The 12,048-nt window shown below is 44.9% G+C and overlaps 1 protein-coding gene across 6 annotated transcripts in view; it reads left to right on the plus strand.

Moving 5' to 3' along the window:
• The window catches only part of PHF14 (PHD finger protein 14), a 469,633-nt gene that overhangs the window by 77,473 nt on the left and 380,112 nt on the right, over positions 1-12,048 (plus strand). For all 6 annotated transcript variants that reach the window (XR_010177576.1, XM_063921311.1, XM_063921312.1 and 3 more), the window contains one exon: positions 10,159-10,270. Coding sequence is in view for 5 of the 6 variants with exons in the window: in XM_063921311.1 (XP_063777381.1) it covers positions 10,159-10,270 (112 nt within the window). In the remaining variant the exon portion in view is untranslated. The remainder of the gene's footprint in view (positions 1-10,158; positions 10,271-12,048) is intronic.

Raw genomic sequence — 12,048 nt, forward strand, 5'->3', positions numbered from 1 at the left:
CCCCGGAGACTTGCATCTGTTGTCAGAAGTACCCAGTCCAGGATACCGAACCGGCGACCTTCTACGAGGTGAGAACTTTGCAGCCACCACAGGAGAGAAATTCTGGCTCTGGGAGATAGACTTATCTTCCGGTGCATGTGCAGGTAAGACCCGGACCATTTGCTCAGCAAATCCCACTGAAACACCCGGGCATGAAACCTGCCAAACGGAATGGCTTCGTACGCCTCAACCATTTTCCCCAGAACCCGAGTACAGTGATGGATGGACACACTCTTCGGCCGCAGAAGTTCCCTGACCATCGACTGCAGCTCTAGAGCTTTTTCTTCTGGAAGAAATACTCTTCGTAACTCCGTGTCCAGAATCATGCCCAGAAAAGACAGCCGAGTGGCCGGAATCAACTGAGATTTCTGCAAATTTAGCACCCAACCGTGCTGCCGGAGCACCAACAGTACCAAATTCACACTCCTCAGCAAGCGTTCCTTGGACCTCGCCTTTATCAGGAGATCGTCCAAGTACGGGATAATTGTAACCCCTTGTCTGCGAAGGAGAACCATCATTTCTGCCATGACCTTGGTGAAAATCCTCGGGGCCGTGGAAAGCCCAAACGGCAACGTCTGAAATTGGTAATGAGAATCCTGTACCGCAAACCTTAGGAAAGCCTGATGCGGAGGATAAATCGGGACGTGTAAGTAGGCATCCTTTATGTCCACTGACGCCATAAAATCCCCCCCTTCTAGGCTGGCAATCACCGCTCGAAGAGATTCCATCTTGAACTTGAAGACTTTCAAGTATGGATTGAGTGACTGTAGGTTCAGAATCGGTCTGACCGAACCGTCCGGTTTCGGCACCACAAAAAGGCTCGAGTAGAACCCCTTCCCCCGTTGAGATGGGGGAACGGGAACAATGACCCTCTGAAGACACAACTTTTGTATTGCTGCCAGCACGACCTCCCTGTCCGGAAGAGAGACTGGCAGGGTCGACATGAAAAACCGGCGAGGGGACGTCTCCTGAAACTCCAGCCTGTAGCCCTGAGATACAATCTCTAGAACCCACAGATCCAAGTCCAATTGGACCCAGACCCGACTGAAGAACTGCAGACGGCCCCCCACCTTCAGGTAATCTGCAGCGTACTTGATATAACCAAGAGTCAAAAGAACAGTATCTTTATCAAGGGTATCCATATCAGCAGCTAAATTCTCAGCCCATTTAGCAATAGCACTACTCATCCATACCGACTCCACAGCAGGTCTGAGCAATGCACCCGTATTAGTGAAAATGGACTTCAGAGACGTCTCCAGCTTGCGATCCGCCGGATCCTTGAGAGCGCAACCTTCTTAGACAAACGAGATAAAGCTTTATCAACATTAGGAGACGCCTCCCATTTTCCCCTATCAATAGATGGAAAAGGATACGCCATGTAAATCCTCTTGGGAATCTGCCACCTCTTGTCCGGCGACTCCCAAGCCTTTTCACAAAGAGTATTCATCTCATGATAGGGGGGAAACTGCACCTCAGGTTTTTTCTCTTTAAACAAGCAAATTATTGTTTCCTGTATGGCAGGTTCCTCAGAAATGCGTAACACATCCTATATAGCCACAATCATGTACTGAATACTCTTAACTAATCTTGGATGTAAAGGAGCCTCAGTGAAGTCGACATCGGACTCGGAATCCGTGTCGGTATCAGTATCTACCACTTGAGTAAACGGCCGCTTTATCGACCCCGAAGGGGTCTGTACCTGCGACAAAGCCTCCTCCATGGACTTTTTCCACACCTGTGTCTGTGATTCAGATTTATCTAATCTCTTTGATAAAGAAGTCACATTAGAATTAATTGTATTCAACAGTGCAAGTAAGTCAGGTGTCGGCTGCGTCGACAGAGCCAACTCCAGACCCGCATCTGCCCCCCCAATAACCTCCTCCGGTGAATAACATTCATCCTCAGACGTGTCGACACCTAGTATCGACACACACATACAATGCCTCAGCCAGGGGACAGGCCCACAAGGAAGCCTGGATAGAGAAACACAGAGGGAGTATGCCAGCTCACACCCCGGCGCCCATATATTCCACCAACGAAATTATATGTACCAGCGCTGCCCAATAATACCAATTATGCAACAGCTACTGTGTGTCCCCCCCCCTCCCCTCCCCCCCCCTGATAAGCTCCCCGTTACTTTAATGGAGCTTGTGGAGGTCCCGGACCAGCGTCTCCTGCATGCATGTGAGGAGAAAATGGCGCCTATGAGCCGCGCGGCTTAGCTCCGCCCCCTCCCGGCGCGCTTCAGCCCGCCAAATTCAAAATCACGAAAATGTCGGCGGGGGTCCCGAAAACGGTGCCAAGGCACCGAACAAGCATCTGCCGGCCCAAGAAGACTCAGTAACATGCTGCCCAGGGCGCCCCCCCCACCCAGCGCCCTGCACCCTGTGAGTGCTGGAGGAAGTGTGTGTGGGAGCATGGAGCGCAGCGTTACCGCTGCACTGTACCTGGTTACTGAAGTCTTCTGCAGTCCTGAAGTCTTCTGTTCTTCTCATACTCACCCGGCTTCTTTCTTCTGGCTTCTGTGAGGGGGGTGACGGCGAGGCTCCGGGAATGAGCAGCTAGGCGAACCAAGTGATCGAACCCTCTGGAGCTAATGGTGTCCAGTAGCCGAGAAGCAGAGCCCTTAAACTAAGAAGAAGTAGGGCTGCTTCTCTCTCCTCTGTCCCACGCTGCAGGGAGCCTGTAGCCAGCAGGTCTCCCTGAAAATAAAAAACCTAACAAAGTCTTTTCCAGAGAAACTCAGGAGAGCTCCCCTAGTGAGTGTCCAGTCAGTCCTGGGCACAAAGTCTAACTGAGGTCTGGAGGAGGGGCATAAAGGGAGGAGCCAGCTCACACCCAGTTTAAGTTTTTTCAGTGTGCCCAAGCTCCTGCTGATCCTGTCTATATCCCTATGGTCCTTTTGGAGTCCCCAGCATCCTCTAGGACGTAAGAGAAATATATATATATATATATATATATATATATATATATATATATATATATATATATATATATACACACATATATATATACACATATATTTATATATATATACATATACACACGATACCAATATCCTTACAGAGAAGGAAAGGCGGCACTCAGCTGGTCTTGTAGTAGAATCAAAAGCAGTGCTATTTATTAACACAACATTTCAAGGCTGGACAGCCTTTTCATCAGGTGCATAAATATTGATTGTTAGTGTTGGACTGGTGCTCGAATATGCATTTTTGATGCAATATATATATATTAAAAATAAATTTTCCTTTTTATTTTAATCGCATGTGTTTATACTCATTTCTGAAAGTCTGACTAATTACAGAAATAGCGCTGAGTGAATTCTACTAGTTTTGATACCAGGAAAGATAAGAATCTTGCAGCCTTCTAGGTAACACACGTTTTAAAAACTAATTGGCTCATGCCCGGTGGCCTGATTTATGATGAAACTTTGGACGGGATTCAATTCTTTTCACCCCTTTCCACACCTGTTCTGTTTCTGCCCTCAGGGGCGTGGTATCATTTATATTTTAGCTCGCTACCCCCGGAGTAGAGAGGCACCCAACCCTTTACACAGCTAAACCTGATTACTATGGGCGCAATATGTGTGATAACGGAGTTCATTTTAGAAAGGAAATTGGGCGTGATATATCATTTGAATCCCACCCATTGAGTCTAAATAAACAGGATTATTGTATTTTCAGCTAATCCAAGCACAGCAGACACTTAGTTGTTGACCGTAGGCACAGTGGCGTATCTATAATGGGTGCAGTGTGTGCGGTGCACACAAGCCTCTGGGTCCAGAGGGGGCCCACACCACACACACTGCACCCATTTCTTCTAAACTCACCTTTCCGGCGTCCATCGGTGACCGTGTGTGGGCCCTCTCCTCTCCCATAGCCGGCACCGCCGCTGCTAGCGCACTGTGCACTAGAGACTGCGCAGAACTCCCAAAAAAATGGTGTGGCGGCCATTTTTTCGGAGCCCTGCACATGCGCTTTAGACTCTGGCACTGTGCCAGAGTCTCCGTGCTCAGAGCGCTAACAGTAGTGCAACAGGAGAAGAGGGGGCCTCCACATGGAGACTGCACATGGGTCACCTCATCTCTAGATACGCCTCTGCGTAGGCATGAGATGTCTTTTGCCATTTGTGATGAAAGAAAATGCTCCGTAATACTTTACTTTTTAAATATCGTAGCTTTTACCATTACAGTGACCTCATGTTTTACGTTTTGTTAACTTCTAAAATAAAAATATCATCACTGTTTTGTTCTGTTTTTAATCCTTGTGTGTACTGTGCACCGCCATGTTTCTGAAAGGCCGGTCACTCGCGTTCTATTCTCCTCTCTCTCTCTGTCTAATTCAACATCTGTCATCATAGCTGTAAGTGAAATAGATGAGAAAGTAAAAGGGAGGATTATTCTTCTCTGATTACCCAATTTGTCTTAATTACAAGATTTTGGACCATGTGCCACCAAAACAAACGAGCAGAGCTGTGTAAGAAACAGCTGAAAGCGCATCTGCACTTGGATTGGAAGCCGTTACCTTCCCCAATTTGGGAAAGTCTCGATCTGCAGATTTTCTCTAAGGCAGTCGGGAATGTAAAAAAAAAAAATAGTGAAAAAAAAAAAAAAGCATCACTCGTGTTGCAAAACAGCGTCATTAAATTTGTAGTATGGGCATGACATGTACAGGAGCGTTAGAAGAAGGTCAGTATGAAGGATTCAGCCAGCTGTTAGGTTTATCACAGATAAACTCCTACAGAGTGTAGAAGCATTTAATACACCAGTGGAGCATGAACGGAATGTGCAAATTAAATTGAGAAGCAGCTGCTTGTTGAAGATGTGTATCTTTATATTGAACTCTGCAGGATACAGACCCGAGGTTGTATTAACCTCATATGATACATCTCCAAAGAAAACCCCTGCCCCGCTTATTTTAATTTAATTTAATTTCCAATTCTGCTGCTAATTCTGTCTGTCGAAGGTTTTTCCTGTAGATATGGGTTAAACCATGTTGTACCTATGAACTATTTATGCAGAACAAAATGACAGTTATGTTAGGATGTTCTGATCACGATAAGCATTAAGTCCTGTATTGTGATCCTAGTTTGCAGAACTGGCCCCAGCTTAACACACACAGAGGATGTGGTGTTTTGCAGGTGGAATGACTGAGTTAATGCAGCCCGTATGCGCCCTAGAAACCGGTGGTATTAGTGGTGCAGCCATTTTCAGTGCTGTATATTAGGAGTCTGTGACAGGGCTTTGGGTGTGAGGCAGTTTGTCCATTCAGCAGGAACCTCTGAGGCTTGAGGCACAAAGCAATGTCTCTAGTCCCTACTGAAATGAAAGGCTGCGTTCTCCAAAATATTAACTCCGCTGTCCAAATGGCTGCCTCCAGCATATATTGGCATCCAGTATACTTTAAAGTGTGTATTTCTGCGATATTAGAGCATCATATGTATTAAGAAGATAAAGTGATGGTTTCTGTTGTGTAGTGTGAATAATGCATGACCTATAGGTGGTTGGTTGCATATTGGAATGTCATCCAGTTTAATGGAAAATAGTCTCTAGTATTGCTAAATATTTCAACCCTAAAATCAAGCCATTGCTTTCCAATCATTTTCCGTTTACATCAGTTTGTTCATTTGTCCCCAAGATTTACAGGTCACATGACCAGCTGCCGTACAGGAGTGAGATTCCTTTTTTTTTTTTTAATAAAAAAAATAACTTCTTAAACTCCAATTTCTATTTTTTTTTTTATATATTTTTTTGTCACCTCTCATAGAGTACTGTGTATGCTGTGAATTTAATTTTTATTTTCCTATCCCCCACCAGAGATATGAGGTAAATTTAGGTGACATTTTTTAAAGAAACAAGCAATTTCAAAGTGCTCTAATAAAGAAAGGAGACCAGATAAATAACTCAAAATTAGTTTGGCAAATCTTTGAGTATCTAACTATTACCAAACAGAATTACAACTCTGAAATCTTATTCCTTTCCACATAAATACAATCCCAAAAAGATACTTTTTTTTTTTTTTTTTTTTTTTTTAAATCTGACAATTAACTTTGGCATTAAATTTCAGTCATAAGGAAGTGAGGTAGGGAAATAGTTACGTGACAGAAATGTAGCTTGAAATGTGCTGAAAATTATGTTTATCCCAGCTTTCTCTGACTTTTCTTAGCTAAGATATTGCATTGACCTCAAGTGTCCACAAAAATTAAAAATGTCATAAGCCATGAACAAAAATGGCCGCCATCTTCATATGAAGATAAATAAAAATGAAGTAATTGTGGTTTTTGACTACTAACTTACAGGGGTCATAACAAAAAAACAAAACAAAAAAAAAAATAGAAGTGGTCAAGCAACCATGGCTGGACCACTCCACACGGATTGACGAGTTCCATTGTTTGCATGCTTCTCCTTGTCTTCCCTTTATCTTCTTCCAGAGCTCTACTGTTAATTTTATTGAGGTGTGCTATTTCTCCACACAATACACTAATTCTCAAATTTGCCAGCAACCATATAAATGTATCCGTTTAGTAAAATTGTAACTACATTAGTAGCAGTTCACCTGTGATATAGTTGGATTGATACAGATGTTAACCACTGTCGTCTTCAGTATGCAGACTTTGTAGATGTTGTCTGTCTGCTAATGTCCATAGTCACTTCATCCTTACGCGTTTCTCCATCTTAACCACCAGAGGTTTCTTTAGAGTGATAACAATAGCAATGGTGTCTGATCAGTGCTGATCAATATTTAATCAATTATAAATATATGTTTGGAGCCATCATTTCAATTACCTTGCAAGGATGAAGCAATTATTATAATTTCTCTTACGTCCTAAAGGATGCTGGGGTCCACATTAGCACCATGGGGTATAGACGGGTCCACCAGGAGCCATTGGCACTTTAAGAGTTTGAGTGTGTGGGCTGGCTCCTCCCTCTATGCCCCTCCTACCAGACTCGGTTTAGAAAATGTGTCCGGAGGAGCCGGTCACAGCTAGGGGAGCTCTACAGTGCTTTCCTGGAAAAGTTTATTTTTAGAGTTTATTTTTTTACAGGGAGGCTGCTGGCAACAGCCTCCCTGCTGCGAGGGACTAAGGGGGGGAGTAGTGTCCACCCTGCGGGGTCTGAGCTACTGTCTCCGCTGACTGGACACTGAGCTCCAGAGGGGTCAGATCGTTCTCCCCACAGGGGACCGCTCGCCCCAGCAGCATGCCGCCAGCCCCTTACAGAGCTGAAGATGTGGTGAGTGAGACACCGACCCCCCTAGCAAGCGGGGGGCCGGTGTGAAGATGGCGGCAACGGGGAGGGAGCGCAGTATTAACTGTGCTCCTGGGAAGGCTCAGAGGCACATGGTGTGGCGCTGTGAGGGGCGCGCTGGGCCAGCGCTTACCCCCACACTGGTCCACAAGTCTGTCGGGGTCAGCGGATCTCAGCCAGCACATTTTTCCTCAGGCCAGTATAATCCTTGAAGAGCGGGAAGACAGCGCCATTAAGGGGGCGGAGCTTCTCAGAGCGGACCTAGCAGCGTTCCAGCGCCATTTTCCTGCCTGCACAGCGCTGAGAGGACGAACAGGTCCTTCCACAGCAACTCCAGCTATCTGTACACGGTATCAGGGGGTTGTAGAAGGGAGGGGAGGCTGTAATAAGACTGTGTGTCCTATTAAGGTACACAGTCAGCGCTGACAAGGGGTCTCCCTTTGCTAAAAGTGCTGTGTGTGGGTTGGCTCCAATCTCTGTGTCTCTCTTGCCATTCTTGGGGGGAAACTCTGTCTGCCCTCACCTGTGTGTGTGTGTGTGTGGAGTGTTTGGTGGTCTACTTTACTTTAGCTATGTCCAGGGATACTGTGTCATATGCTGCAGAGGATATATCCTCCCAGGTTGATCCCATTCCATGTAATCAGGATAGCACTGGTTTAGCACAGATACCAGCAAGGGAACCGTAGTGGGTTTCCTCTATCAAATCTTGGATTTCTCAGATTTCTGACAGGGTTTACGGAGGTAATCCAGGTATTACGGAGCTCTATGGCAGTATGGCCAGCTTCTGGTACCTCAGGACGCCCCGCTGTTTACGTCCACAAACGTGCGCTTGTGCCGGTCACACAAGACGACACGGATACTGATTCTGACACCACAGACTGTGATGGAGATGTGTTGCGGGGGTCCGCATCTCTTGCAAAGGAGGTGCAATTGTTGATAGAGGCTATCAGGGATGTGTTGAGTGTTAATGATACCACACTTGAGCAGGTTGAGGAGGCTTTTTTCACTGAAAATAAAAAAGCCTCGCTAACCTTCCCTGCGTCAAAGGAATTGAATGCTGTATTTGAAAAAGCATGGGTAAACCCTGAGAAAAAATTCCAGGTCCCTAAAAGGGTCCAGGTGGCGTTTCCTTTCCCTGAAAAGTATAGGAAAAAATGGGAAAACCCGCCAATTGTTGACGCGTCTGTGTCCAGACTCTCAAAGAAGGTGGTTTTGCCTGTTCCAGGATCTACCGCCTTAAAAGAGCCGGCTGATAGAAAAATTTACTATTTCTCGCTGGATTAGATTCACTATCCAGCATGCTTATTCTACGGCAGGACTGCCGTGTCCAAAATCTGTTAAGGCCCACTCTACTCATAAGGTGGGGTCTTCCTGGGCGGCTGCCTGGGGTGTCTCGGCAGTACAACTTTGCCGAGCTGCAACTTGGTCTGGGTCGAACACGTTTGCAAAGTTTTACAAGTTCGATACTTTGACTGAACTTCAGATCATCAGAGGCCAATCAGTTCTGCAGGAGCCTCCGTGCTCTCCCTCCCGTTATGGGAGCTTTGGTACATCCCCATGGTACTAATGTGAACCCCAGCATCCTCTAGGACGTAACAGAAAATAGGATTTTGGATTACCTACCGGTAATTCCTTTTCTCGTAGTCCCATTTTCCTGCAAACGTTATTTGGTTCAGTACAACTTTGTTTTAGTGAGTACTGCATTGTTACTTGGTAAGTAATGTTTCAGCAGTTGCTGAGTGTTCAAGCTTCGTTGGCTTGACGTGCCTTGTATGTGTGAGCTGGTACGAATCTCACCACTATCTGTGTATAATCCTTCTCTCGAAGTCTGGTAGGAGGGGCATAGCGGGAGGAGCTAGCCCACACTCTCAAACTCTTAAAGTGCCGATGTCTCCTGGTGGACCCGTCTATACCCCATGGTTCTAATGTGGACCCCAGCATCCTCTACGGACTACGAGAAAAGGATTTACCGGTAGGTACCAAAATCCTATTTATCTTGGCGCATCAATAAAAAGCTAGTGTGGGACATTATAGACCTATAAAACTTTGTTACCTGGATTTATTACATTTATTGTGGTGGTGTCCTTATAGATATTTATGCACACGGCAATGGACTGTAAATAGGTTACTGGAAGAAATTTCAGTTGATTTATTTTACTCTTGTATGAGCAGCAAATCTATAATCCATTTTAGTTTTCTTTTACGGTTTATACTGTATGTACTAAGAAGTTTAATCCCGCTTTATATTATTGTGGCAGGTTTATGTTTTATTTTTTGTGCTCCTTTCATTAATTATGTCAGTTTGATTATAGACAAATAGTAGTTCTCTGTTATGGAGCAGCCGGTTGATTTTGTTACATTTTGTGTCCGGCAGTCAACAGATGTGTCCTCATACACGATCGTCTCTACTCCATACGGCACGAGCCGCCTGCTGTAAATTAAGACAGCATGAGACGAGTAGCATACCTTATTATTCTTTACATTTTGCACCATAGACGCTGGGCTGCGACTTTCAACTGCGCAAGAATTCGTTTTACACCCGTAGAGAGTAATAGATGATGTATAACAGAACGTGGCGTAAGGAAAAGTCGCAGCAGCTCGCATATGAGCCCTTGTAACACAGATTTAGACTCTGTCATACACGGATGTACAAATCTCGCACACCAGCCTGGTCATGAAGACACCTCTGTATTTTAGTTTTAACAAGTGTGCTGCGTCTGTTTTTACGTTCTTTGTATTTGAATTCAGAGACAGTTCGTCTTGGCGTTGGTGATTTTTTAGGCTTAATGTAGAATTTCACAGTACAAGTAGATGGTGGTGATAATCTGGCTTTACTTTTGTTTTGTTTTTTGTTTTGTTTTTTTCACCACTAGATGGGTCCACATAGTCTGTGCCCTTTATGTCCCAGGTGTGGCTTTTGGGGATATTGACAAATTACGCCCTGTAACCCTAACAGAAATGAATTATTCAAAGTATGGCGCTAAGGTAAGTCACACTGTCTTTGTGCTGGTTTATTTTCTGCTTTCATTGTGTTTTTCCAATTTCATTTACACACTTTACCGCTGGTGCATAGTTGACTTCAAGTTGCCTATATTTGCCCGTATGTAGAGTTGCCCGTATCTCTGCAGTTGAGGCATCCCGATCTGTACTCTTTATTTTTATATCCATTATCATCATCAATGTGCATTGCACCTGCCCTATCACTGGAGAAAATGATCAGTCTGAAAATAGACATTGTTACGTGTATGGAAGAGCAGAGATGATCTCTTGGGGGCAGATTTGCTAGAAAAGTGGAATATCCAAGTGTTGGTAGTGTCAGATGAATCAATATGGATGGGTCAGTAGTTGTGTGATACTCTCTAATAGGTGTCCAAAAATTGGAAAGAGAAACTACTCCAGCATGGGGTAATGCCTCCAAAAATTATATTTCATTACTACAAGGTAAAATATGAAAGGTTTATGAGCAGAAAACAGTTCATAGATTGATCTAGAGTTCAGTTGACATCAGTATAACGCGTTTCGCCGGTTGCTGCCCGCTTCCTCAGATGTGGAAACATTCTGCAATAAAACATTGTGCCACATTATGCGAGTGTTCACAAAAGGGTATTAAAGTATATAAAAGCACCATAAAAATGCATCTAGTAATATGGCTGTTAAAATGAATAGATATTTGACAGTGGGATCAGAATGCATCGTGTCTCACAATCGGCCTGCGCCCCATTCTGCATCAGCTCCTCTGCGTGCAGCATTTCTGTTCCGGGAACTGCCTGTCTGAAGCACACTGGGGCATGCTCTACATTGTAGAGTGTTAGCAATATATTGATTAAAAGCAAGAGGTCAAGCATATGCATCGATTACCTTCAAAGGGGTCGATTTTTGAATTAGAATGCCAGGGGGACTGGACGCATAACTCTTATTTTTAGCATTGCTACAGACGTGTCCTTCCTAAGCTTTGGTGAAATTGCACAAAAGACCCCTTTGTCTTGCTGCGCAGCATTGTATACAGCGGTGCGGCACGTCTTATGCCGTTCAGAATGTGTGCGTTCTCTCAGGATATACCTGTTTGCCTTTTAGGAGTATGCTAAATAATAGCACTTTCATTTGAACAAAATTTTGCACAAATATTTATTTGTTTACAGATGTTCGGTAAAAAAAACAAAACCCAGAACGGTGTCTGTGACGGCTGTCACCGAAGATTGCAGCCTCGCTGTATGGTCCGGACCGTTCCGATCTTTACTCCATCCCCGCTTCACACAGGGAGGCTGTAATTTCTCCCTGCCCTTCTCCCCGGTGACAGCTGTGACAGACACTTTCCCAGACGGAACATTCTCCCCGCCCCGCTGCAGGTCACTGATCCAGTCCCAGCGTTCCGTTTTTTTTAACCGAATCCCAGGGTCAAAATCTCCAAGCGTCTGCAGTAGAGAGGGGATCGGTACGAAATACCTCCAATCAAAATCCCGACGTTCGAAATCCCGACAGCAATTGACCGACGGTCAAAATCCCGACAAGGTCAAAATCTAGACATGGACAAAATACCGACATTTAAAATACCGTCAAGGTTAAAATACCAACATGTAAAATGACGACAGGTCAAAATATGCGTTTTTCATTGATTTTTTTGTGTGTGTATGTCAACATAGGTTGACATGGGCACTATATAAGTGTACCGCGTCCCCTCGCTGCGCTCGCCATGCTTCGGGCACGGTGCCTCGCTGCGCTCGGCACACTATTATATACAACCTCCGGGTCCACTGGGATGGTAA

Source organism: Pseudophryne corroboree, chromosome 5, assembly GCF_028390025.1.
Source record: "Pseudophryne corroboree isolate aPseCor3 chromosome 5, aPseCor3.hap2, whole genome shotgun sequence".
NCBI lineage: Eukaryota > Metazoa > Chordata > Amphibia > Anura > Myobatrachidae > Pseudophryne > Pseudophryne corroboree.